The sequence below is a fragment of the Oncorhynchus masou genome, chromosome 21 (genome assembly GCF_036934945.1).
Source record: "Oncorhynchus masou masou isolate Uvic2021 chromosome 21, UVic_Omas_1.1, whole genome shotgun sequence".
In the NCBI taxonomy this organism is placed as follows: domain Eukaryota; kingdom Metazoa; phylum Chordata; class Actinopteri; order Salmoniformes; family Salmonidae; genus Oncorhynchus; species Oncorhynchus masou.
In genome coordinates, this window is record NC_088232.1 from 32,276,274 (window position 1) to 32,303,900 (window position 27,627).

General features: G+C 42.1%; 2 protein-coding genes and 1 long non-coding RNA gene across 3 annotated transcripts; 2 read left to right on the top strand and 1 right to left on the bottom strand.

The window, feature by feature from the left end:
• Positions 1 to 487: 487 nt before the first annotated feature.
• Positions 488 to 4,324, bottom strand: LOC135508157 (charged multivesicular body protein 3-like). Its single transcript, XM_064928173.1, has 6 exons — positions 4,132 to 4,324; positions 3,421 to 3,481; positions 3,039 to 3,218; positions 2,669 to 2,790; positions 2,261 to 2,372; positions 488 to 2,121 (listed from the first exon to the last, which is right to left on the bottom strand). Exons 1-6 carry the CDS (start codon positions 4,180 to 4,182, stop codon positions 1,988 to 1,990), a joined length of 660 nt encoding a protein of 219 aa, XP_064784245.1. The 5' UTR covers positions 4,183 to 4,324; the 3' UTR covers positions 488 to 1,987.
• On the top strand, positions 2,319 to 5,370 carry LOC135508161 (uncharacterized). The gene is made up of 2 exons (XR_010450763.1): positions 2,319 to 2,398; positions 4,976 to 5,370. It is a non-coding gene; the product is annotated as an uncharacterized LOC135508161 (long non-coding RNA).
• A 7,794-nt stretch (positions 5,371 to 13,164) lies between these two features.
• On the top strand, positions 13,165 to 27,403 carry LOC135508162 (heat shock 70 kDa protein 4L-like). The gene is made up of 19 exons (XM_064928176.1): positions 13,165 to 13,584; positions 15,006 to 15,063; positions 15,186 to 15,326; positions 15,591 to 15,713; positions 15,870 to 15,969; positions 17,460 to 17,593; positions 17,710 to 17,954; positions 18,051 to 18,127; positions 18,270 to 18,421; positions 19,683 to 19,789; positions 19,926 to 20,059; positions 20,605 to 20,801; positions 21,578 to 21,652; positions 21,740 to 21,883; positions 22,482 to 22,607; positions 22,738 to 22,845; positions 23,042 to 23,161; positions 25,884 to 26,045; positions 26,164 to 27,403. The coding sequence occupies exons 1-19, from the start codon at positions 13,478 to 13,480 to the stop codon at positions 26,344 to 26,346; spliced, it is 2,493 nt and encodes an 830-aa protein (XP_064784248.1). The 5' UTR covers positions 13,165 to 13,477; the 3' UTR covers positions 26,347 to 27,403.
• Positions 27,404 to 27,627: the final 224 nt, after the last annotated feature.

The window sequence follows — 27,627 nt, forward strand, 5'->3', positions numbered from 1 at the left end:
CCTGATAGCATGGACGAGGCAGTCTGGATTAAACATCTCAATAGTATACTATGATTGCAATACACCTGTAAATGCTCAGTTTCAGAAACAATAGTAATTCAATATAATCCACTGCCATTAGTTGAGGCTTGTAAATCATTTTGGGAAGTTTTTCCTAAAACATGAGACCGCTACAGTGCTTTTTTGGACTGGTAACCTACATCAACAGAGGACAGAGATAGGGTTTGGTTACATTTGGTTATAAAGCTAATCCCTTTGAAGCCATGGGAAAAGCAACCCAGACGAAAGATGCACTGTTTCGCTCTAAGACTCTCTCTCCTGAATGTGTTTTCACAGATGTTGCTCTTTCCCATAAAATAAAGCAACAAAAGTAAAGTGGCCTACCAACCCAACGAAACACACATTTGTTCACTTTTTCCTTTCATCCTACTCATCCATTTTCCTGAACTTTCAGGTAACATTCAAGTATTGAGAGGCCAGGCAACAGTAAAATCATTCATGTTTATTTCCATAATTTCCTGGCCACATAAAAAACAAAAGTATGCACAGAAAAAAAACAACCCATAACACATAGGATCTGAAATGAGACTAACCAATCAGTTTTACTGAATAAGCAGAACAAATTTAAGGACTTTGAGGCCAACAATAGTTAAAGAAGCACGATTTCGACGTCCAAAATTGGTTAGAATTTGCATTCTTTTTTTTACCCCTCCAAACAACATTAAAGAAAATAGATATATGCACTGTACAGATAACTTTGCTTTTTAGATCCTGTTTCAAATGCTGAAAGTAAATGAAATCCATTGATTGTACAAAACATTAAGAACACCTGCTTTTCCATGACAGACTGACAAAGGTGAATCTAGGTGAACGCTATGATCCCTTATTGATGTCACTTGTTAAATCTACTTCAATCAGTGCCGATTAAGGGAGGAGACAAGATAAATAAGGATTTTTAAGCCTGAAGACAATTGATACATGGATTGTGTATGTACGCCATTAAGAGGGTGAATGGGAAAGACAAAATATTGAAGTGCCTTTGAACAGGGTATGGTAGTAGGTGCCAGGCACACCAGTTTGTGTCAAGTACTGCAATGCTGCTAGGTTTTTCATCCTCAACCGTTTCCCGTGTGAATCAAGAATAGTCCCGCAACCAAAGGACATCCAGCTAACTTGACACTACTGTGGGAAGCATGGAATGTTTTCAACACCTTGTGGAGTCCATGCCCCGACAAATTGAGGCTGTTCTGAGGGCAAAAGTGGGGTGTAACTTCTTATTAAGAAGGTGTTGCTAATGTTTGGTATACTCAGTGTATATTGTTTTACATTTTAGAACTAGATCAGAGTAGTGATGGATTAAAGTTTCATGAACACTAAAATTTTATGAGTCACTCATTTAATGTCGCAATGTAGCGCAAGACATTTCCATTACGGATTAGATATGTCAGTGACCGGCTCAGAGTAAGTCTCTGCCCACTGGGCACAGACGTCAGCTCGACGTCTATTCTATGTTGGTTCATCGTAATTTCATTGATCAGATGTAGAAACAACGTTGATTCAACCTGTTTTCGCCCAGTGGGTGGTTAATCCACCCTATTGCAGGATGAAGCCTCAGCTTCCCCAAAATAATCAGACCACACTCATCACTTTAGATAGGCATGAGCATTCTTTCAGCGATCTTGGGATTAATATAGATTTTCGCAACATTGGATAGGTATACAGTCACCACACTTTGGGTGATTTCTGGGTTTACCCAGATTATATGCAAGGTCATAAAAGCCAACTTTCATAAGAACAGATCTGATATGTTATTTAGCCCTAAGCATTCAAAAGTTCTCAGCCCAAAGCGAATCAAAAACAATAATGTGAAAGAAAGAGACAATATGTTTGAGAAGAGACTAGATTAACCCTAGGCCAAAATTGTCTTTGTTCATACTTGAGCAGGCAAAAAGACTTTAATGGGACTAAAAGCGGTCAAAGCTCAATCTTAGCTCCTTAAGGCTGCCAGTCTAGACTGCATCTCCTCAATGTCCTCCTCCGACTCATCCTCTGAGGCTGCGGCAGGAGTCTCCATTTCAGGTAGGGCGTCTGTGACTTTGCTAGGCGCTTTGCCAAGGGCGCCTAATATGGAACAAACCACCAGGGGTCAGCATGTACAACATTACATTTTTTTACCATCAGCCCCCACCAGACAGGTGAACATTTACAGTCCCAAACAACTTTTTGAGACCAGTTTCATTACCAGAAGGACCATCTTTACCTGCTGTGATCTCAAAGAGGATCCTATCAACTTCTGCCTCTGCTGCCTCCTCCATCTCATCATCCTCCATGCTTTCAAAGGTATCCTCCAGCATCTCCTCGATGATACCAGCCTGTGGGACATACACAGCACCAAAAGGTTATATCAATAATCAAAGAATATTTACTAATTTATTCTTCAATATAAATTTGAACATAGTGCATAATATTGTTGGTTATATGAATTGTATGCTTGTAGCTTCGGATCGTAGCAGTGGTTCAAAACTTGACGGCTTCCCTGAGTCTCTCTAAAGAGGGTTTCACACCGGTACGTGAGGCAGCAGCAATAGAGCAATGCACATGAGCAATGATGGATTTATGTACCCAACAGTAACACAGAGGCCACAGTGTGTCAGCGGATATGACTGACCTTCATCATCTCCTTGGACAGCTCCCTCATGGTGCCCTGGATCTCTGGGATCTTTACTAAGCTCTGCATGGCTTTCATGACCTCTGTGCTCTTCTGAAGGGCGCCAGCTACACGCAATACAGCTGGAAAAACAACAGCAGAGTCACATACCAGACACCACCCCTTTGTAATGTAACACACAGCATATTACATGTGCAGTACATATTCATATTAGGGCCATGACTTGACCACTTGGCCTGACCAGGAAAAACTCTGCACCCCTACTAGCTTCCAGTGTTACAAAGCATTTCTATTAATTTGTCATCAAATTAACTTATCCTGGGCATTTTGTAACTGGTGATGCAACATCAGTAGTTTCCTTCACACTCACAAAGCTGGTTCTTCATGCTGAGGAGTACAGAGTTCATTTGGGCTTTGGAGGCATAAAGTTTGCTGACTGCACGCTTTGACTGGACCATCTCTTTTGCAAGAACCACACACACGTCCCTGTGTCCCTTTTTAGCAGCATCTTTGATGGATCTCTTTACCTTCTCCTCCTCCCTCTGAATGTCTGAGATAGAAGAGGAACAATGAGAGACCACTAATATAATGTAATATAACAAACTAATGTAGAACATGACAGAAGTTCGACAGCAGCTTTCCTTGGTGTTTATATTATTATAGTGTATTGTTTTTGCTCTCTGACATTCTTAAACCAATATTGGACTAGGCTTCACATAGCCTTAAAGTAGCCTTAAAGTACTTCTTCTCACCTCGAATTTGTCTGTCAATCACTCTCATCTCTTTCCTGATTTTGAGTGACCATTCATTTACCTTAAATGACAGAAAAAAAGTGAAGTGAATTAAGCTTCAACAAATCCCTAGTAAAATATTTCACTCAGATGTGTCATTCACTGTCAAGCTTAAGGAAATGACGTGTAAACAATTTTCTCTTCTTTCGTGTGAATTTGAGGCAGAACCATGTACAGTGACGTTAGATTGATGGTCGTTTGTTTACATCCAAAGATGGTGCTGGCTGCTAGTGTGTAAATGAGCAACAGTCCAGCAGTCATAGCATTTGGGGGAATAAAGTTTGTAAATATAGGCTACAAATGATTCCAATGCAAGTAGCTAGCAAACAAGCACGACTTATATTGAAGGCCATAAACTAGCTAGCAAGTTAGCTACTGTGTAGATAACAATCAAACAAATGGTAATGTTAGCAACAATTGGCTTACGTTACCTAACTCGTAAACTGCCGTAGTAAACGTTAGCTAGCTACATTACAATATGATGTTATTCGATTCAAGTTTAAATAAGACGGAGATCGTGATGAGAGGTATTGGATAAACGTCGCCCTTGTTACAGTACCATAAATAAACAGAGCAGGCTAGCCTAGCTGTTAGGTTCTGTACCTAGCTTAGAATGAGTTGTTTAGCTAGCTGTCAAGCTCGTGTCGCCCCTCACCAGAAGCCTTTACTTACCAAGTCTTTTGGTGGTTTATCTTGTGTTTTCCCGAACAGTCCCATTTTCATTACAACGATTACGTTAGCAAACCTAGCTAAACTGGTAATACAGAACACAACAGAAACATTAGCATACACCTCCTACCACTTTCGGATCCCAAGCTACGCCACTTCGCCTCCCAGGCCACGTTCCAATACGTCAATGCTCCACCCTACTGAAGTGATGGGGAAAAGTACCCAACTGTCATACTTGAGTAAAAAAAGTAAGATACCTTAATAGAAAAAAGTAAAGATACCTTGACTCAAGTAAAAGTCAATCAGTAAAATCTACTTGACTAAAAGTATTGGGTTTAAAATATACTTAAGTATCAGATGTAAAAATATAAATAATTTCAAATTCCTTATATTAAGCAAACCAGCTGCCATTTGGCAAAACATTTGGCATATAGTGAGTCTGCCAGATCAGAGGCATGACCAGGGATATTCGGTTGAAGTGCGAGAATTTGAGTATTTTCCTGTCCTGATAAGCATTCAAAATGTATCAAGTACTTTTGGGTGTCAAGGAAAATGTATGTAGTAAAAAGTACAATATTTTCTTAAGGAATGTAGTGAAGTAAAAGTAGTTCAAAATATATATAGTAAAGATATATATTTAAAAAACTACTTAAATTGTACTTTGAAGTAGTTTTACACCACTGCCCTACGATGTCAATCAGTATTTATGCTGCAGTAGTTTATGTGTCGGGGGGCTAGGGTCAGTTTATTATATCTGGAGTACTTCTCCTGTCCTATTCGGTGTCCTGTGTGAATCTAAGTGTGCGTTCTCTAATTCTCTCCTTCGCTCTTTCTTTCTCTCTCTCAGAGGACCTGAGCCCGAGGACCATGCCCCAGGACTACCTGACATGATGACTCCTTGCTGTCCCCAGTCCACCTGGCCGTGCTGCTGCTCCAGTTTCAACTGTTCTGCCTTATTATTATTCGACCATGCTGGTCATTTATGAACATTTGAACATCTTGGCCATGTTCTGTTATAATCTCCACCCGGCACAGCCAGAAGAGGACTGGCCACCCCACATAGCCTGGTTCCTCTCTGGTTTCTTCCTAGGTTTTGGCCTTGCTAGGGAGTTTTTCCTAGCCACCGTGCTTCTACACCTGCATTGCTTGCTGTTTGGGGTTTTAGGCTGAGTTTCTGTACACCACTTTGAGATATCAGCTGATGTGCGAAGGGCTATATAAATAAATTTGATTTGATTTTGATTTGATGCATCAAACTCTTTACGTACTTGGCGGAAGTCATTCATTTTCAATAGAGCATTCCGGAACGCTACGTTGGGGTGCCGCGCTCGGCTACGGTGCGTTATGTGTACAATATGTTCTACCTGTGCATTGTTTCACTGTGGCGAGGTACAAACAAAAGTACACACACAGACTCCAACTTGTTCGTTTTTAGCAAGTTGAAAAGCGAAGCACATACATACGCCAAGCACGGGGAAATGCGGTCAAAACGTATGTATATGCTTCCTGTGGGCATGAAACTAATGTTGCGCTAGTTTATTAAATATTTCCATATGATGAATTAAATGTTAAGGTCGTACGACTACTTAAATCAATAGACCCTGGCCAAAGCATATAACTAAATCAGAGATAGGCCAAGTAGATGTACGCTGATCTTTACTTGTTACTTTTATTACTTATCTGTATTTTTTTAACTGCATTGTTGGTTAGAGGCTCGTAAGTAAGCATTTCACTGTAAAGTCTACTTCACCTGTTGTATTCGGCGCATGTGACGAATACGTTTTGTTTCACATGTCTTGTGCTTGTCTCCACCCCCCGCCAGGTGTCTCCTATTTTCCCAATTATCCCCAGTGTATTTATACTGCGTTTTCTGTCTTATGAAATTGTCCTAGCGTAGTTTCCGTGTGAAACAAGTTCTTGTTTTCGAGTCTTCCCGGTTCCGACCTTTCGGCTTGCGGTTCTGTCCCTTTTAGACTCTGCCTTGCACTACGAGCCTCTACCTGCCCTATTACCTGCTCCTTTGTTATAATAAATATTCTGAGAACCGAACCATCAACCTCCTGTATATGTGTCATATCCCGAGTCGTGATTCTGTGTCAAATCTAATTTTATTTGTCACAATAGCAGAATACAACAGGTGTAGATTTTAGTGAAATGCGTACTTGTAAGCCCTTAACCAACAACTCAGTTTTAAGAAAAATAAGTGTTAAGCAAAAAATATAAAATTAAAGTAACAAATAATTAAACAGCAACAGTCAAGTAACAATAACGAGGCTATACAGTGCCTTGCGAAAGTATTCGCCCCCCTTGAACTTTGCGACCTTTTGCCACATTTCAGGCTTCAAACATAAAGATATAAAACTGTTTTTTTTGTGAAGAATCAACAACAAGTGGGACACAATCATGAAGTGGAACGACATTTATTGGATATTTCAAACTTTTTTAACAAATCAAAAACTGAAAAATTGGGCGTGCAAAATTATTCAGCCCCCTTAAATTAATCCTTTGTAGCGCCACCTTTTGCTGCGATTACAGCTGTAAATCGCTTGGGGTATGTCTCTATCAGTTTTGCACATCGAGAGACTGACATTTTTTCCCATTCCTCCTTGCAAAACAGCTCGAGCTCAGTGAGGTTGGATGGAGAGCATTTGTGAACAGCAGTTTTTAGTTCTTTCCACTGATTCTCGATTGGATTCAGGTCTGGATTTGGACTTGGCCATTCTAACACCTGGATATGTTTATTTTTGAACCATTCCATTGTAGATTTTGCTTTATGTTCAAATCAAATCTAATTTTATTTGTCACATACACATGGTTAGCAGATGTTAATGCGAGTGTAGCGAAATGCTTGTGCTTCTAGTTCCGACAATGCAGTAATAACCAACAAGTAATCTAACTAACAATTCCTAATCTACTGTCTTATACACAGTGTAAGGGGATAAAGAATATGTACATAAGGATATATGAATGAGTGATGGTACAGAGCAGCATAGGCAAGATACAGTAGATGGTATCGAGTACAGTATATACATGTGAGATGAGTATGTAAACAAAGTGGCATAGTTAAAGTGGCTAGTGATACATGTATTACATAAGGATGCAGTCGATGATATAGAGTACAGTATATACGTATGCATATGAGATGAATAATGTAGGGTAAGTAACATTATATAAGGTAGCATTGTTTAAAGTGGCTAGTGATATATTTACATCCTTTCCCATCAATTCCCATTATTACAGTGGCTGGAGTTGAGTCAGTGTCAGTGTGTAGGCAGCAGCCACTCAGCAGCCGAATTTCTTCAGCCTCCTGAGGTTGAAGAGGCGCTGCTGCGCCTTCTTCACGATGCTGTCTGTGTGAGTGGACCAATTCAGTTTGTCTGTGATGTGTATGCCGAGGAACTTAAAACTTGCTACTCTCTCCACTACTGTTCCATCGATGTGGATAGGGGGGTGTTCCCTCTGATGTTTCCTGAAGTCCACAATCATCTCCTTAGTTTTGTTGACGTTGAGTGTGAAGTTATTTTCCTGACACCACACTCCGAGGGCCCTCACCTCCTCCCTGTAGGCCGTCTCGTCGTTGTTGGTAATCAAGCCTACCACTGTTGTGTCGTCCGCAAACTTAATGATTGAGTTGGAGGCCACGCAGTCGTGGGTGAACAGGGAGTACAGGAGAGGGCTCAGAACGCACCCTTGTGGGGCCCCAGTGTTGAGGATCAGCGGGGAGGAGATGTTGTTACCTACCCTCACCACCTGGGGGCGGCCCGTCAGGAAGTCCAGTACCCAGTTGCACAGGCCGGGGTCGAGACCCAGGGTCTCGAGCTTGATGACGAGCTTGGAGGGGACTTCTTGTTGGAAGACAAATCTCCGTCCCAGTCTCAGGTCTTTTGCAGACTCCATCAGGTTTTCTTCCAGAATGGTCCTGTATTTGGCTCCATCCATCTTCCCATCAATTTTAACCATCTTCCCTGTCCCTGCTGAAGAAAAGCAGGCCCAAACCATGATGCTGCCACCACCATGTTTGACAGTGGGGATGGTGTGGTCAGGGTGATGAGCTGTGTTGCTTTTACGCCAAACATAACGTTTTGCATTGTTGCCAAAAAGTTCAATTTTGGTTTCATCTGACCAGAGCACCTTCTTCCACATGTTTGGTGTGTCTCCCAGGGGGCTTGTGGCAAACTTTAAGCGACACTTTTTATGGATATCTTTAAGAAATGGCTTTCTTCTTGCCACTCTTCCATAAAGGCCAGATTTGTGCAATATACGACTGATTGTTGTCCTATGGACAGAGTCTCCCACCTCAGCTGTAGATCTCTGCAGTTCATCCAGAGTGATCATGGGCCTCTTGGCTGCATCTCTGATCAGTCTTCTCCTTGTATGAGCTGAAGGTTTAGAGGGACGGCCAGGTCTTGGTAGATTTGCAGTGGTCTGATACTCCTTCCATTTCAATATTATCGCTTGCACAGTGCTCCTTGGGATGTTTAAAGCTTGGGAAATGTTTTTGTATCCAAATCCGGCTTTAAACTTCTTCACAACAGTATCTCGGACCTGCCTGGTGTGTTCCTTGTTCTTCATGATGCTCTCTGCGCTTTTAACGGACCTCTGAGACTATCACAGTGCAGGTGCATTTACACGGAGACTTGATTACACACAGGTGGATTGTATTTATCATCATTAGTCATTTAGGTCAACATTGGATCATTCAGAGATCCTCACTGAACTTCTGGAGAGAGTTTGCTGCACTGAAAGTAAAGGGGCTGAATAATTTTGCACGCCCAATTTTTCAGTTTTTGATTTGTTAAAAAAGTTTGAAATATCCAATAAATGTCGTTCCACTTCATGATTGTGTCCCACTTGTTGTTGATTCTTCACAAAAAATACAGTTTTATATCTTTATGTTTGAAGCCTGAAATGTGGCAAAAGGTCGCAAAGTTCAAGGGGGCCGAATACTTTCGCAAGGCACTGTATAAAGGGGATACCGGTACAGAGTCAATGTGCAGGGGCACCGGTTAGAGGTAATTGAGGTAATATGTACATGTAGGTAGAGTTAAAGTGACCATGCATAGATAATGAACACAGAGTAGCAGCAGCGTGATAGAGGGGTATGGGTAGCCCTTTGATTAGTTGTTCAGGAGTTTTATGACCAAATCTTTTCAGTCTCCTGAGGGGTCATAGGCTTTGTCATGCCCTCTTCATGACTGTCTTGGTGTGCTTGGACCATGTTAGTTTGTTGGTGATGTGGACGCCAAGGAACTTGAAGCTCTCAACCTGCTCCACTACAGCCCAGTCGATGAGAATGGGGGCAGTCCGGGATTCCTCAGATGGCATTGAGGAGTGCACCACATCAGTCACTGGCTTCATCAATAAGTGCATTGATGACGTCGTCCCCACACTGACGGTACGCACATACCCCAACCAGAAGCCATAGATTACAGGTGTCCAAGAGGCTTCTAAACATCTTCAACCCCCAAGCCATAAGACTCCTGCACACCTAATCAAATGGTTGCCCAGACTATTTGCATTGTAATCCCCCCCCCATGCTGCTGCTAGTCTCTGTTATTATTTATGCATTGTCACTTTAATAACTCTACCCACATGTATATATTACCTCAATTACCTCGACTAACCGGTGCCCCCGCACATTGACTCTCTACCGGTACCCCCTGTATAGGGGCTTGGCCCCTTAGTTTCAGTGAAGGGAAATCTTAACTCTACAGCATAAAATGACATTCTAGACGATTCTGTGCGTCCAACTTTGTGGCAACAGTTTGGGGAAGACCCTTTCTTTTTTCAACATGATATTATCCACGTGCACAAAGTCAGGTCCATACAGAAATGGTTTGTCAAGATCGATGTGAAAGAACTTGTCTTGCCTGCACAGAGCCCTGACCTCAACCCCATCAAACACCTTTTGGATGAATTGGAACACCAAATGCAAGTTAGTTATAACAGCCTCCACAGCAAAGGGGGGACCAACTCCACAAAGTGGGGACACACTCCATATTAATGCCCATGATTTTGGAATGACAAGTTCGACAAGCAGGTGTCCACATACTTTTGGTAGAAGCCGCGGGTACACATTCAGCACCATGGACAGTGACATGATGAGCGCAAACTAAAACTAAGGACTGGGGCATATTCATTAATCAGATTCTGTTGCAAACAGATCTTTGGAAATACTGTTCTCTCTTTGGTACCAGTTTCATACCTTGTATACCTAAAGGCTGCACCTGTTCAATTTAGGCCAGAACACATTTTGCTCAACGCATATTCTGTAGTCCACTACAGTGTTCTTGAGCTTTGATTGATTTGTTTACAGCCTCCATAATACTTTTGACTTTGGTATGTATGAACATTGAGGCATGCTAGGCTAGGCTTATGTAACCGATGTGAAATGGCTAGCTAGTTAGCGGTGGTGTGAGCTAATAGCGTTTCAATTGGTGACGTCACTAGCTCTGAGACCTTGAAGTAGTTGTTCCTCTTGCTCTGCAAGGGCAATGGCTTTTGTGGCGCGATGGGTAACGATGCTTTGAGGGTGGCTGATGTTGATGTGTGCAGAAGGTCCCTGGTTCGAGCCCAGGTAGGGGTGAGGAGAGGGGCGGAAGCTATACTGTTACGCCTACATATTTGTATCATGAATGATGACATGACACTAGGGGCTCTATTCAATCCGTAATCGTGGAAGTTCTGCGTCACAGCGTGATTGAAATTTAAAGGCAATGTCACGCGTTAGCAGAGAATGCATGAAAGAGAGGGACCCGCCTCTACTATTTTACTGGTTTGTGACCCACTGACACCACCCCCAGTTAGAGGGGAATAAGGCAACCCAAGAGTTGACACACACAGACGCCTTACAAGTCCTCAACTGGCAGCTACATTAAATAGTACCCGCAAAACACCAGTCTCAACATCAACAGTGAAGAGGGGACTCCGTGCCTCTGGCCTTCTAGGCAGAGTTGCAAAGAAAAAGCCATATCTCAGACTGGCCAATAAAAAGAAAAGATTAAGATGGGCAAAAGAACACAGACACTGGGCAGAGGAACTCTGCCTAGAAGGCCAGCATTCCGGAGTCGCCACTTCACTGTTGAGGTTGAGACTGGTGTTTGCGGGTACTATTTAATGAAGCTGCCAGTTGAGGACTTGTGAGGCGTCTGTTTCTCAAACTAGACACTCTAATGTACTTGTCCTCTTGCTCAGTTGTGCCCCGGGGACTCCCACTCATGATGATGCTGATGCTTCAGATACTCAACTAGTATAAAGAAGGCCAGTTTTATTGCTTCTTTAATCAGAACAACAGTTTTCAGCTGTGCTAACATAATTGCAAAAGGGTTTTCTAATGATCAATTAGCCTTCTAAAATTATAAACTTGGATTAGCTAACACAACGTGCCATTGGAACACAGGAGTGAGGGTTGCTGATAATGGGCCTCTGTACGCCGATGTAGATATTCCATTAAAAATCTGCCATTTCCAGCTACAATAGTCATTTACAACATTAACAATGTCTACAATGTATTTCTGATCAATTTGATGTTATTTTAATGGACAAAGATATTTGCTTTTTTATCGAAAACAAGGACATTTTTACGTGACACCAAACTTTTGAACGGTAGTGTACATGGGGGTGAAAAGTGAGAAAGGTAGTGGTTTTTGGGCATGCACACCATCCCACAAGTCCAGAGATATGAATGAGTCCGGTTGTTGACAGGCAGAGAAAACGATATTGCTCTCTGCCACTGCCTGAGGGAGACTGCAAGTATATTGTGACCTGTATAATCAAGACAATTGGTAGATGTTTGGCCCCCTAGTAACCTTCCTAGAAACATATCAGGTCACACAGGTCAGAGAGAGTTTGAGAGGCAGGTTTATGGTACCGCCTAGACTCTGAGGCTCAGGTCATGGGAGTGGAGTGGGCAGCTCATGGTTGTGAGTTGCTGATGTAACAGTATAACTTTAGTCCGTCCCCTCGCCCCGACCCGGGCGCAAACCAGGGACACTCTGCACGCAGACAACAGTCACCAACGAAGCATCGTTACCCATCGCTCCACAAAAGCCGTGGCCCTTGCAGAGCAAGGGGAACCACTACTTCAAGGTCTCATAGCAAGCGACGTCACCGATTGAAATGCTATTTAGCACGCATCACCGTTAACTAGCTATCCATTTCACATCCGTTACACTCACCCCCCTTTTGACCTCCTCCTTTTCCGCAGCAACCAGTGATCCGGGTCAACAGTATCAATGTAACAGTATAGACTTTACATCTGTCCCCTCGCCCCGACCTGGGTGCGAATCAGGGACGCTCTGCACACGTCACCGATTGAAACGCTATTTAGCGCGCACCACCGCTAACTAGCTAGCCGTTTCACATCCGTTACACTGATAACAGTCACCGGCAGGGACTTCGTAACGCTGCATTCACGGTGAACTCTGCATATGTGGGTTTAATCGGAAATTATCTTTACATTTCTATTGTGCAATCTGTAATCTGGACATGTCCTCCCCACATACTGAAATTGTGTTTGATCTGCCACAGTGTTATCATTGGAATGTGATACAAAACGAGGAAACAGTGTGCTTTAGAACCATGTTGATGCCTTGGAGCTGTATGGTAGTCTGTTTGGAGTGTATATCCAATTGGATAAAAAATATATAATCATATTATGTCCCCCCCCCTCCCCCACACACTTCTAAAACCAAAATTGCGCCCCTGATATTAAGGACAGGTAGTGGAAATAATTATTATACTGTAATAATTTACACCAGTAGCCAAACTATATGTAGTGGTCTTCAAATTGCATTTACATTTTGCCTAATGGCATGCTTCTCATGGCAAACTTCACTTATCCCTATACCAGCAGACAATGCCCTACCTACACTGTCACTCATGATGTAAAGGCTGGTTCTCTTTCTAGGATTTCTAGATTTTTCTTTCAAGGATTTCTAGATTTTTCTTTCGTAGATGCTCTGTCGCACCAATCAAATTCACCTTTGGTGACATGTAACCAATAACAGATAGCAGTGGGCGGGTTCTAGAGGCATTCGGGACTGCTCTTTGCGCATGTTTGCTTGGATTACCGGTTGTTCGGATTGAAATTGAGAGAATCCTGTGGACATTTTTCCTCCCTGGGATTAGGTTGAGTGAGTTGGCCATAAAGATTTGCCTTACATAATAGCTAGTAGCCTAATTCAGTTAGAACTGTAAGAGCAAACTGTCACAAATATATGCTGAAAACGAAATAAATAATTTAAAATAGCCTACAGTCTCGCATAGTGGAATATTTTATTTTCTCATTGGAAAGGTGTCAAGTGTCAATCGTTACGGAAAATTGCGCAAACTAACAGCTACACTCATTATGTCAGTAGTAGGTATTGATGTGGGTTTCCAAAATTGTTACATTGCTGTTGCGAGAAGCGGCGGGATTGAAACCATTGCCAATGAATACAGCGACAGATGTACACCGTAAGTATACCATTGACATCAATATATAGAATGTGATTTTGCTACATAATGTTTGCGACTGGATGCTCGCTGTAGCATACCCTGATGGCGTAGTGATAAAAAATGCTCCAACAATGGATGCTTCATGTGTTATGATGAATATTTTACATTGGATAACATTACCTTGGATTGTATTTTTTCTTCCATGTAAATTTATAGTAATATTTGCAGTTTTGGTTATTACTACGTTATAACGTCTCCATTCTCAGAAGTCTTTGTTGCATGTTCATTTACCTAATGACCTCTTAATAATTGCAGCCGTCTACGTAGTGCTTGGAATGTGGCCTTTTTAGTTTCATTTGACACTTTTCTATCATATTCTGTGATATGACATTTAATGCATCGTCATAGCCTATATCGACATTGACCAAATTGTTCAGTATTAAAATATATTGTATTAAATCTCATGTCATATAGTTTTTTTAAATTAATATCCCTGCATTACTCTAGTTTTCAAGTAAGCTTTGTTGTGTTGTACTTTTGTATTCAAGCGCATCAGCTAAATGTATAGCTCATTTTATTTCTTGCGAGTGTCATTGAATTTGCTGGGAATTGACTGCTGTCATACATTTTTGCTCTCAGACTTAAAAGTACTGTATGACATATTCCCATATGGACAGAATAATTTGTACAAGATAAATATAGGCTATAGATGGGCTGCTTGTAGGCCTACTGTATGTAGCGTTTGTGAATATGACTATCACACACAAATGTTATGACATTGGATTAGGTGACTGTGAATACATGGGCATTTAGTTTACACCAATTCCTCTCAAAACTGCAATCTTCCCCTGCTCCTCCTAACAGGCCACTATGCAAGGTGCACCAATACTCTGCGTGAGTGAGAGGGAATGTAATGACCTGGGTTTTATTACAGGATGTTCTTGCTCAGCCTCATTCACAACTCATTTTCCAAATAACTTAACATCTGACATTAGACCAACTGCATAGCCCACAATCACAATGCCAATTGGGCATAACCTCAGACATAACATAGCATTGCACTGTACAGCTCTTATAAAATTAATTTGATGAGGAGGAGAAGGAGGGGGAAGATGGGTAGGTGGAGCAGAGTAAGACCTTCAATACCAGTTGACGGAATTGAGCCTTCCATTCAAGGAACCTGGATCACTCTGTGTCAGCAAGACAATGCAATGAGCTGATGGAGGAAGTGAGTCAATTAAATGAGTTTAAAAAGTGATATTTTAAATGCGGATCTTCCTTACACTTTGAAGGTGAACTGTTCTGTCTTACTGTCCTAATTTGTCGTTTCTTCATAGAAATTCACTTAATAATCTGCAGATGTTCAACCTCCATTGCCTACTATTAACCATTAGGCCTATATTATATTTTTAATGTGTTTATTTGTTTTGGTTCCCCAGGGCTTGGGTGTCTCTGGCCTCCAAAAACCGAACCATTGGAAATGCAGCCAAGGGTCAAGTAAGATGATCAATTGAGAACAGTTTTTATAATGTAGTAGTATTATTGTGCAAATGTCATTTTGCAGATCAATACTTTGGTCAGCATCAGATCACATGACTAAAAAAAACGATTTATTTCAGATTATAACAAACTTTAAAAACACAGTCCATGGCTTCAAGAAGTTCCATGGCAGAGCGTTTGACGACCCATATGTCCAGGGGGAGAAACCCAAGTTGCCTTACAGCTTGCACAAGCTGGCCAGTGGCAACACTGGAATCAAGGTAACACCACTGTAGACTTTCCCACTGTTTTCCCTTTTTACTGCACTCCATTTTGAATATGTTCCCTTTAGCTCCATCACCCCAAGCTCCATTGTCATCATGTAAATTACTGTTGTTATTTTGCTCAATTGTTTCTATTTTCCAATGTGTTTGACCTCCAAACCATCTTTTTTAACCAGCACTGACACCATCAAACCTCCTCTGGTTTCAGCTGGTTTTCATATTGTCTAAATAGTCTCAACTAAAACTGTGTCCCATTCATAGGTCCGTTACCTGGATGAGGACAAAGTGTTCACAATTGAGCAGGTAACAGCAATGTTGCTGACCAAGTTGAAGGAAACTTCTGAGAGCTCCCTGAAGAAGCCAGTTGTGGACTGTGTGATCTCTGTGAGTGACAACAATATATATATCCTGTAAAACACTGCAAATGAAACTAGTCAACGTTGTATATGCTACACGTGAATATACCTTGATATTAGCCAAAGTCGTTTTTTTCATCCCATTTCAAATGTATCATTTTCTAACAAGATTTTTATTTCACAGGTCCCAAGTTTTTTCACCGATGCAGAGAGGAGATCTGTGATGGACTCCACCCAAATTGCAGGGTTGAACTGTCTGCGTCTGATCAATGACACCACGGCAGGTCAGTGATTCCCACAGAGTCATCAAGGTCATATTCTGTGATGGATATGTCTATAGCACAGGAGGTTGGTAGCACCTTAGTTTGGGAGGAGGGGCTCGTGTTAATGGCTGGAGCGGAATTAGTGGAATGGTATCAAATACATAAAAAACATGGTTTCCATGTGTTTGATACCATTCCATTTGCTCCGTTCCAGCCATTATTATGAGCCGTCCTCCCCTCAGCAGCCTCCACTGGAGATTTATTGGTGGTAGTTGTCTAAATCATTCATGTGTATTTAATTGTTTCACATTATTTCCACCAACAACTTTAGTTGTTTAGGAATATCATTATCCCAAAATAGACTGGAGTTCCCTAGAGACAGCTGTTTTTCAAGTCGTTGTTTTCTCACATGTAATCAGCAGGCACTGACATTCCCTTTGTAGGAGCAATGTATAGGCCTATAAGCTGCACAAACATATCATTGTATAAAAAAATATATATTTTATTGTCACATATACTGGGCAAGTGCATTGAAATGTATTGTTTTACAGGGTTACCGTAGTAGTATAGCATCTCTGGAGCAAATTAGGGTTAAGTGCCTTGCTCAAGGGTACATTGCCACATTTTCCACCTTGACAGCTTGGGGATTCGAACCACTCTAACCACTAGGTAACTTATTATGTTATATTAGGTTTAGGCGACCAAAATGACTTGATAACACATACATTGCTTCTCGTCATTTCCAACCACTAAAATGCTCTTATTCATGCAGTGGTGTAGGGTTAGAGCAGGTGTCCCCAATTACATTCAGCCGCTGGCCGATTCTTTTCTTGAGCGGATGGTCGGGGGGCCGGAACATAGTTATAAATTATTTGTACACTGCAAATTGACTGCAAGAAACTCCAAACAGATATAGTATTTGACAAAAACATAATAATTTCAAATCTTGATTACATTGGGATACGATCACATGTAATAATAATAATAAAACAAATACATTTCATTTGTATAGCGCTTTTCATTAGTGTTCTCAAAGCTCAAAACAAATACTGATAATAAAACAAAATACAATAAAAACATCATACATTTAGAATCAGGGCATAGCAATAGTAGGCTAGGTGCTAAAATGACTTTGCAGATTAGGACTATAAAATAGTCTGTAGAAATGTGTTTCAAGACCCGTTTTAGAAGTTCAAGTTGATGGAGCGGCTCACAGATGGTCAGCGAGAGCAATCCGTAGAGGAGGGGCAAGGGAGTAGAAGCCTCACTCCCCATAGTACAAAGATGTGTCTTGCGGACTCAAAGTAGTATGCCTCTATTTATGCATGGGAATACTTAAAAAAATATTTCCTAAATTAAAATCACTTTACGCTCATTTCCTGGTGATTGTACAGTCTTTTATGTCCAAGAACATTGTTTTTATTTTTTTATATTTTTTTTACAAAGTGTGCCTCTTTTTGAGGAACCCTGCATCAGAGTGTCTGTCTCAATTTGTTGTTTCTAAATGGCAGTGGCCCTGGCCTATGGGATCTACAAGCAGGACCTGCCCACCCCAGATGAGAAGCCACGCAATGTGGTGTTCGTGGACCTGGGACATTCATCATTCCAGGTTTCCATATCAGCCTTCAACAAAGGCAAACTTAAGGTGGGTTCTTCTTCCTGAAGTAGCAGAGGCAGTCTATCACTATTTATCACTATTTCTCACCTGTATTTTACTTTCTCTTCCATATGTAACCCCTAATTGTCTGGTCAATTAACCAGGTACTGGCCACAGCCTTTGATCCCTACCTGGGCGGGCGTAACTTTGATGAGGTACTTGTGGAGCACTTCTGCGAGGAGTTCAAGGCAAGGTACAAGCTGAACGTGAAGGAGAACCCCAGGGCTATTCTGCGGCTGTCTCAGGAGTGCGAGAAACTGAAGAAGTTGATGAGTGCCAACTGCTCTGACCTTCCCATTAACATTGAGTGCTTCATGAATGACATTGATGTGACAGGCAAGATGAACAGGTACACATATGGATTTGTGACTCCTTTGTTTAGCTTCCTATAGAGATGTATATGCAATAATAATCATTCCACTTTCCCCCTTCTTTTCTTTTTCAGAGTCCAGTTTGAAGAACTGTGTGCCCCATTCTTGATGAGAGTAGAGGCGCCATTGAAAGCAGTTATTGAGCAATCAAGTATGTCATTTTTATCAAATCTAATTTAGTTTATGAACGCTCAGTGATAGAGACAGTACATTTTAATTCAATAGTAAAACTGAAAATGTATTATTTGACCCTCTCTGTGTGTGTGTGTGCGTGTTTGTGTGTTTTGTGTCAGAGCTGAGCCGGGATGAGATCTATGCAGTGGAGGTGGTAGGAGGAGCCACCAGGATCCCTTCCATTAAAGAGAGAATTTCCAAGTTCTTTGGCAAAGATGTCAGCACCACACTCAACGCAGATGAGGCTGTGGCACGGGGCTGCGCTCTTCAGGTGCTCACTTCCCTCTCCTCTTACAGCAGTAGCGTGCCGTGGTTCTGGGGCCTGGGCCTTCAGTGAAGTCCTACACAGTCCCACCCGAATTAATCCACCTCTTATTACCATCATTATGATGCCATGGCTCTAGACACTATACATTTAGACAGAAACGCAGTATAACCAGGCGTTGCGTCACCTTGAAATTTAAATTTTTATTCAGAGAATTGCAGGGGAAGACCTTTTCATTGTGCAGCTTTGTTGCCCTGCGCGCTTGTTTGTTGAGCTGTAGATCCACTCGGGTGTCCCCAAAAGTTTTCAAAAGCACCATTGTTTGTAAGTGCCCAGCCGTACTTTTGTGTCTCGTTGCTGCCTTGGTTAGACAACTCAGGATTGCAAAGCCAGTGTGGCTCCAAACACCAAATCGATCACTTGCAAATAATAGACATTCCCAGCAGTACAGTTTGCAGTGCTTCTAGGAGCCTGTCTTTGTAGCGTTGGCTTTGTAGCGTCGGCGTCTACCTCTCCTGACAATGTCTAACTTTTCTTGAAAAGTTTGTCTTGAGAATGGCGTAATAATTATATCCTCGACCAAATCGATATCTTCTCCTTCCGCCATTGTGGGTTGAAAAAACAGTTTAGTGGTACGCAAATTAATTCGTTGATCAATTTCAGTTTCCTAGTTCTGAGACCTGCCCATATAGGACCTGCCTCTCAATATTGGTAATCCAATCAAAAGACGTGCAGGCACTACGCCTGCTAGCTGGCTCCTGTGTAACACTGGAGCCAGCCAGCAGGCGTACAATAGCCAACTCTAAAGCTGATTGGTTGACACTAAATTTTAATTTCCATTCACTTTAAGCTACAAGCTCCAGCACTGTTGATTCTGAAGGCCTGAGGGCAGATTTTAGACCCCTGGCAACACATGATGGCTGAATATGATTGGATAAAATATCTAACATAAAGACCAGCCCTCCAAATCTCAACCTGGGGCTGGAAGCAGAGCAACCAAGAGGAACGCTATGAAATGAAGAGTGTAACTCTTACTCTGGGGAATAATTTAATACATATTTGTGGGAAAATATATTTAAAAAAAAATTATATTCTGATGATGTTTAGGCCAGCAGAGAAGGCCTTGCTGGCCCTGACGGCCCACCACAGCCATCAATTTTATATGCAGCTGATGAATAGTTTGCTGGAATATTTGGTGTGTAACAAAGTGATTGTGTGTTTGTGTCCTTGTTTTGGTGTGTGTTTGTTTATGTATGTGTGTGTGTAGTGTGCAATTCTGTCCCCAGCGTTTAAGGTGCGTGAATTCTCCATCACTGATGTGGTTCCCTTTCCCATAACCCTACGCTGGAAGTCCCCCACAGAAGATGGAGTCGGGTAAGGGCACATACTGAGCTGGCTCTATAGAAAGAAACGTTCATTTGTGGGTACTGTGTTGTTTGTAATAAGATGCGAAGACATTACAACACAGGGATTTCCAGGTCCTCATTCAACACCACTGTCTGTTCTACAGAGAATGTGAGGTGTACAGTAAGAACCATGCAGCACCCTTCTCCAAAGTCATCACCTTCCACAAGGACGAGCCCTTTGACTTGGAAGCGTTCTACAGCCTCCCACAAGAGCTGCCTTACCCGGACATCAGGATAGGTACACCTGCTTATTCAACTAAGCCCTCTGCAGTTCATAGAGGTCTTCTTTCATCTTTGATGTACCTGTTCAAGGAATTGGAAGGCGGTCTCACTGAACGTAAAATATTTAGCTGTAACACCCTGGCTGGCACTTAGCTATTCTGCCTTGAGATCCCCTTACAAGACAGCTACTATATGTCTGTCCTGTGGTTGGCCATTTGCAATTGTTTCTTGGTGGCCTACCTGATGACGAACATTTAAACCATATAGTAGGGGTCTCCCACCTGGCTGATAATTAGGACAGGCTTAAATCTCCCATGGAACACCTATGCCTCACGGGAGTCATTTACAGGGCAGAGCTGTGTGTGTGTGTGTGTGAGAGTATGTGTGTATTATAAGGGGGTCCCTCAGGTGCGATTGAAAGAAGCGCAATGACTAGCTTATCAGATCTCATCCTCCTTCCCCTGTCAATTCTCCAGTGTGTTTGTGTAATTTCACGTGACTCTTATCAGGTGTGACATTTGAATGTCTCTCCACCTGCCTCCTCCTCTCTGGCTTTCTCAGGGCATTTTTCTGTTCAGAATGTGGTGCCCCAGCCTGATGGAAACAGCTCCAAAGTGAAGGTGAAAGTGCGCATAAACGTGCATGGCATCTTCAGTGTTTCCAGCGCCTCCCTGATCGAGAAGCAGAAGGGTGAAGGAGAGGATGTTCAGATGGACATGGAAGCCACTGTGCAGAATGAAGGAAGGCCAGAGGACCAGGTAACAGAAAGAGAATGAGTGTGAGGTTTTCACCTGAATTTCACACTCTACTTTAAGATTTAAGAACGCATGTCAAAGAAGCCGTTGTTTTAATCTTCAATTTGAATGTCTTATGTCTAAGACATAGAGCACTGATATGACTTCATGTCTTTACCTGTGTGGTTATTTTTACTCAAGCCCATTTTCTCTCTATTCCTGGCTCTTGAAGCTGCACCCCTTTCCTCCCATTGAAGATGACATCTATAACGATATGAACTATATGTGGGAGGTTTTGTGGTCTGGTCTCATCTGTGGAGCACTGGTCTCATTAAGGTTCATCACATTGAGCCTGAGAGAATGTGTATGTTTGTATAACCGGGCTTGGCAGTGTGTGACGCCAAAGGATACATGGAGCCAGTGGAATAGCTATTAAGTTGAAAATACTTTCCACGTCTTCATAGCTCTATCCTTCATAGGCTGTGCTGTGCCTGTGTCTGCTATAAAAATCATCCTCCACTCCTTTGATATGATCAGTATGTCAGTGTATTTGAATGTGTTACTCATACAGATTATAACATTCTAATTGGCATCCTTGTATAGTAGATAGTTTGATTACGTTAACAGGAGGGGTGTGCTGCTTGAAGTAATCTGATTTATATAGACGTAGGTGTAACATTATTAATTACATTAGTAAGGTGTTCCATAAGTCGAAGCTACTGTAATTAGAGCAGGAGAGCAGCCAAGCGTTGATTTTAAGATTCAAGTGATGTTGCTGTGAGAGTGTCCTACTGTCGCAGACTAAAATGCAGGTAGACCAGGAGGGTCAAGTCCAGGGGGACCAGTTGAATGAGGACGCCAGCTCCTGCAGTAAGGTGAGTACGTGAATCATAAGAAACTATAATTACACTTCAACTTTTATGTCTTGTGAAGCATAAAACATTTTAAATTTCCCAACAAAGAACGGAGTCCCTGGTGAGAAGCAGGACCCAGCATCAGGGGGAAGCAAGCCTAAAGTAAAAGTGAAAAGCACTGACCTTCCGATTCTGGCCAATACCATCAGACAGCTGGACAGGGGGGTGCTCAATGACTTTGTGGAGTATGAGGTAAGTCACTCTGAAGGCCCCGACTCCCCAGCAGCTGAGTCAGATTCTCATCAAACCAAGAGAAAAGACTTGCTGTAATGTAAAACTTACCTGCCTTGTTTAGTTCAAAGACATAAAACACAAGTAGTAAGGGTTTCTGTAGGAAGATGAATCATCTGCAGCTTTGGAACTGTAAAGGCATGTTCTACATTTGTTGTCTCTTTCATGTTTTATCTATGTTGTACACTTCTACAAAACTGGCAGGTGATGTAGCTAATGTGCCCTATATTTCTGTGTGGCCGCCTGGGAGTGGGTATTAGAGGAAGCGGAAGGCTGATTTTGGCTCTCATTGTTGCCGACGTCAGTGTGCTGCTTACAGTTTAGCCTCCTTCACTGTCCCTGTCACCATACCGGGCTTGATCCTCTGCTTCACAGCACACATGACAGCCCTCCTTGAAAAGATGCTAATCATTTGAGCTATACAAAAGGTACACATTGGATAGCTCCATCGGTGACATTTCAAGCTAGCTGTGTTGTGAGCTTATGGCATGTGAGAGTGTCCTACTGTGTCCTCTGTTACACGTGTCTCACTTTGTCTCTTCCTCTCTGTGTCCCTCAGGGCCAGATGATTGTCCAGGATAAGCTGGAGAAAGAGAGGAATGATGCTAAGAATGCTGTGGAGGAGTATGTGTACGACCTGCGGGACAAACTGTGTGGCATCTATGAGATGTACACCACGGAGGAGGTAAGAACCTATATGAACAGTTTCCTTTTAACAAAGAAATAAATACGGCCACATTGAACACAGAATACGTCTTTGCAATACAGTATGTGTTTGCTGATACCTGTTTTGGCCTTTCTCACCTTTCAAAAAGGACAGTAATCGTCTGACACTGATGCTCGAGGACACAGAGAACTGGCTTTATGAGGAGGGAGAAGACCAAGACAAACAGGTCTATGTGGACAAGCTGGAAGATCTCAAGGTTAATATTTATTTAGCATAAAGGATTTATATTTCTAGCCTCTGCCTGCACCAGTCTGTTATTATAGCAGTTCTGAAATCAGGAGAAAGAAGCATGAATAATAAACAAATATATTTGGGGCATTTAGGTGAACAGCCTGAAGGTTTAGGAACGTGACTTGATTTGAGTGATTTATTTGACTGATGTCCTTTTCCAGAGGTTTGCCCAGCCCGTTCATGACAGGCACAGGGAGCAGGAAGACAGGCCGAGGGCATTTGAAGAGATGGGCAAGAAGATCCAACTTTATATGAAGGCTGTGGAGCTTTATAAACAGAAGGTAAAAACTGGAATCTTTTTATCTTATAGTTCAGCATCCTTTCATCCTTGAGCATCTTTGAGATCTCTTAGTTTTTTGGATAGTACTGAAAGGCATTGATGGAGTTATTTTACACTGCCCGTGTTGAACTGGGCAATGGCCCGTCATCAGGCGATAGCGGGGATGGAGGAATGCGCTTCTCAAATGGAACAGTAATACATGCTGCTTGGTCATGTTGTCAACAAGGCAGTATGGTGCAACTTCCAGAAACATACACCTCTTTTCCATAAAAATAAATGTTTGCATTTTCAAATTAGTTTTCATTGAGAAGACAGATAAACTGTTTTTCTCAAAAACAATCACTTTTGCGTGGGAAAACAAAGAATCCTTTTAAGTACTGCACGTGCTTAATTACATCACTTTTGTTTTAAGCCGACTTCACCATCAGACAGAGCGGGGCACCTAACTCGCGCCCAGGAGGCAGCCTGGTTCCAAATCTAACCCAATCAACTTTCAGCCATTGCATAATACATCTACACAGGTGCCCGGGCGGGATTAATTGAACCCCCTCCCACTTTAGAAACATTTAACCCATTCTATGATTAAAATGGTTTTACTCCTCATTGGGAACATGGTTTCTGTGGAGTGATGTCATTACAGACACTAAGAGACAATTTATGCTTGATCAGAAAATGTGGTCAGAGGCGTCATATGGAGGGTGTGAGGCAGTTGCGGAGCCTCCAGAGGCACACTGTACTGCATCGCCGTGAGCCTCTCAGATCTTGTAACAATGTGGAGGGCTCCGTATAGCTCCGCATTAACTTGAACGGTTGACCATAGGTGAGGGCGCGAGTTCCTGTATAAACACAAACTCACTTCCTTGACAACTTCCTTCACAACAGCTCTGCACTGCTCGGCGAAGCACAAGAAGTATGAATGCCCTGACTTCTGCACAGACCATATCACCGTAAATGCTGCATGACCAATGCAGCGCCTTTAAAGCTCAGTGTGAGATGCAGTGAAATGAAGTTGGGCCCCCTCTATTTCTCTGTGAACTACTACAGTCGTGGCCAAAAGTTTTGAGAATGACACAAATGTACATTTTCACAAAGTTTGCTGCTTCAGTGTCTTTAGATATTTTTGTCAGATGTTACTATGGAATACTGAAGTATAATTACAAGCATTTCATAAGTGTCAAAGGCTTTTATTGACAATTACATGAAGTTGATGCAAAGAGTCAATATTTGCAGTGTTGACCCTTCTTTTTCAAGACCTCTGCAATCCGCCCTGGCATGCTGTCAATTAACTTCTGGGCCACATCCTGACTGATGGCAGCCCATTCTTGCATAATCAATGCTTGGAGTTTGTCAGAATTTGTTTGTCCACCCGCCTCTTGAGGGTTGACCACAAGTTCTCAATGGGATTAAGGTCTGGGGAGTTTCCTGGCCTTGGACGCAAAATATCATTGTGTTGTTCCCCAGCCACTTAGTTATCACTTTTGCCTTATTGCAAGGTGCTCCATCATGCTGGAAAAGGCATTGTTCGTCACCAAACTGTTCCTGGATGGTTGGGAGAAGTTGCTCTCGGAGGATGTGTTGCTACCATTCTTTATTCATGGCTGTGTTCTTAGGCAAAATTGTGAGCGTGCCCACTCCCTTGGCTGAGAAGCAACCCCACACATGAATGGTTTCAGGATGCTTTACTGTTGGCATGACACATAACCGATGGTAGCGCTCACCTTGTCTTCTCCCGGCTAGTTTTAAACCAGATGCCCCAAACAATCGGAAAGGGGATTCATCAGAGAAAATGACTCTACCCCAGTCCTCAGCAGTCCAATCCCTGTACCTTTTGCAGAATATCAGTCTGACCCTGATGTTTTTCCTGGAGAGAAGTGGCTTCTTTGCTGCCCTTCTTGACACCAGGTCATCCTCCAAAAGTCTTCGCCTCACTGTGCGTGCAGATGCACTCACACCTGCCTGCTGCCATTCCTGAGCAAGCTCTGTACTGGTGGTGCCCCGATCCCGTAGCTGAATCAACTTTAGGAGACGGTCCTGGCCCTTGCTGGACTTTCTTGGGCGCCCTGAAGCCTTCTTCACCTTGGCGCTTCTTCAAACTCCATCATTATGACAGAGTGATCTCCAGCCTTGTCCTCGTCAACACTCACACCTGTGTTAACTAGAGAATCACTGACATGATGTCAGCTGGTCCTTTTGTGGCAGGGCTGAAATGCAGTGGAAATGTTTTTGGGGGATTCAGTTCATTTGCATGGCAAAGAGGAACTTTGCAATTAATTGCAATTCATCTGATCACTCTTCATAACATTCTGGAGTATATGCAAATTGCCATCATACAAACTGAGGCAGCAGACTTTGTGAAAATTAATATTTGTGTCATTCTCAAAGCTTTTGGCCACGACTGTACACTGCTGCTCTGTTGGGATTGTGCTAATTACTTTCCTATTCCATATTCAGACACCTCTGATTTCCTTGTTTAGTCTTATCAGTCCTCTGGGGCCTGTACACACTTTTCAAAGATAGTTAGGTCATTGTCATAGTAAAGTAATTGAGCAAATGTGACACTATTGTGACTTAGTCTGTCTCTGGGTTTAATCCAGGATGTATGTAATACACCATCTGTGACATTTTTATTAATTGATTTGTTTGTGAGGGCATAGACAATGTGATTTACTTAATGAGACAGAGGTGTGCTATCTCTAACTGTTTTGTTTCCTATCTACACTCAGGATGAGCGTTACCAGCATCTGAATGCTGAGGAGATGAGAAACGTGGAGAAGTGTTTAAATGAAAGCATGGCCTGGATAAACAGCAAGATGAATGCCCAGAGCCAACTCACCATCGCCCAGGACCCAGTCGTCAAAGTAGCAGACATAATTTCCAAAATACAGGTGTGTGATAAGTGTGAATGATTTGACCATATGACATACTATTGGCCCATCGTCACCAGGTACTGATTATTTTACTAATACTGCATCCACCTATCTTCCACATATACCTATACTTTAGGAACTGGATGAAGTATGCAACCCAGTTGTCAACCGGCCGAAGCCCAGAGCAAATGACGTGTCAGAGGAGAATGATGAGAGCAACGGGGCCCATAACAGCCCAAGGCAAGGAGCTGGCGGGAGGGGAGTGGCAAAGGGTAGCAACCAGACAAAGCCTCCTTCAGCAGAGATGGAGATTGACTGAGCCCCTTTGCCAAATATCCTCTGCTACCAGCACTCCAGCTCCCATCAGACTATTTTGACAAGGTCTACCCAAACATACAGTACAAAGTGTATCCGGGACCATTTTTCCATGTCCACCACCACTCAATGGACTGTTTTGTGCATTTGTGTTCAGAGTCCCCCTGTTCGATTTTTTTCCTTTTGATCTTTTTTTTACTTGCTCTACTATGTTACAACTGTGTGCTCCTCCCTCAGAGGTTAGACAATACCTTATATAGTCATTAACTGTAAGATTAGATATAGATGAAAACAATTCTGGCTCTCCTGAAAACAGTTTTTCCTAACCATACGTTTTTGCATTTCAAAAGGCCCATAAGCATCAGATCTCTAAGGTGACTCTTACTGCACATAAGCTTGTAGTGGAACATAAGTAGAATTACTGTCAGAACAATCGCTATGGCTAATTAAACTATTAGTAAAATATGTATGCAATAATACATATTATATATATTTGTATTTAATATATGAATTTGAAAGGATGTCTGTATGCCTAGATACTGTAAATATTATTTTAGTAATTTAAACTGGCCAGTGCCTATAGTTGTGTATATAGAGGATACATTCCTAGTGTTGTTAGCAAAGAGAGAAGAGCAATGGGCTGGATGCCTATTCCTTTACTTATTTTCATGCATTTCCATATTTTGAGTCATGAGATTTAAAGACAGAAAGTAATAAATGTATAAATAAATAAATGTATGCACTCACTAATGTAATTCGCTCTGTATAAGAGTGTCTGCTAAATGACTAAAATGTTAATGCATTATTTGTCTTTAAGACAAACATTGTACTATTTTATTCCCGAGCGGCGCTGGGGTCTAAGGCAATGCACCTCAGTGCTAGAGGTGTCACTACAGACCCCTGGTTTGATTCCAGGCTGTATCACAACCGGCTGTGATTGGGTGTCCCATAGAGCGCTGCACAATTGGCCCAGCGTCGTCTGGGTTAGCGTCATTGTAAATAAGGATTTGTTCTTGAACTGACTTGCCTAGTTAAATAAAAAATATACATGTATTTGACGAAAGTGCTAAAAAAGTGTACTCAATGATCTTCATATTATTTAAGACTTTTATGCTACAAAGCAACTTTAAATGTCAAGTTGCTAGATGAGAAAGTTGTTTTCACAGGGGGGACCCAATGTTATTTTAAGGCATCTAGTGCGTTTTGTTCCCGAAAGCTCTCCTTAGCTGGAGAAGGTAGCATTCGCTTGGTTTTATATGACGTGTATAGTCACGTGACGACGAGG

Coding starts and splice junctions, on each gene's coding strand:
- LOC135508157 (XM_064928173.1), bottom strand. CDS start 4,182: ATGAAAATGGGACTGTTCGGGAAAACACAAGATAAACCACCAAAAGAC. Junction 3,482..4,131: donor ATAAACCACCAAAAGACTTG/GTAAGTAAAGGC, acceptor CTGTCATTTAAG/GTAAATGAATGGTCACTCAA. Junction 2,373..2,668: donor TGTCCAAGGAGATGATGAAG/GTCAGTCATATC, acceptor TATGTCCCACAG/GCTGGTATCATCGAGGAGAT.
- LOC135508162 (XM_064928176.1), top strand. CDS start 13,478: ATGTCAGTAGTAGGTATTGATGTGGGTTTCCAAAATTGTTACATTGCT. Junction 15,064..15,185: donor GAAATGCAGCCAAGGGTCAA/GTAAGATGATCA, acceptor GATTTATTTCAG/ATTATAACAAACTTTAAAAA. Junction 15,714..15,869: donor TTGTGGACTGTGTGATCTCT/GTGAGTGACAAC, acceptor TTTATTTCACAG/GTCCCAAGTTTTTTCACCGA.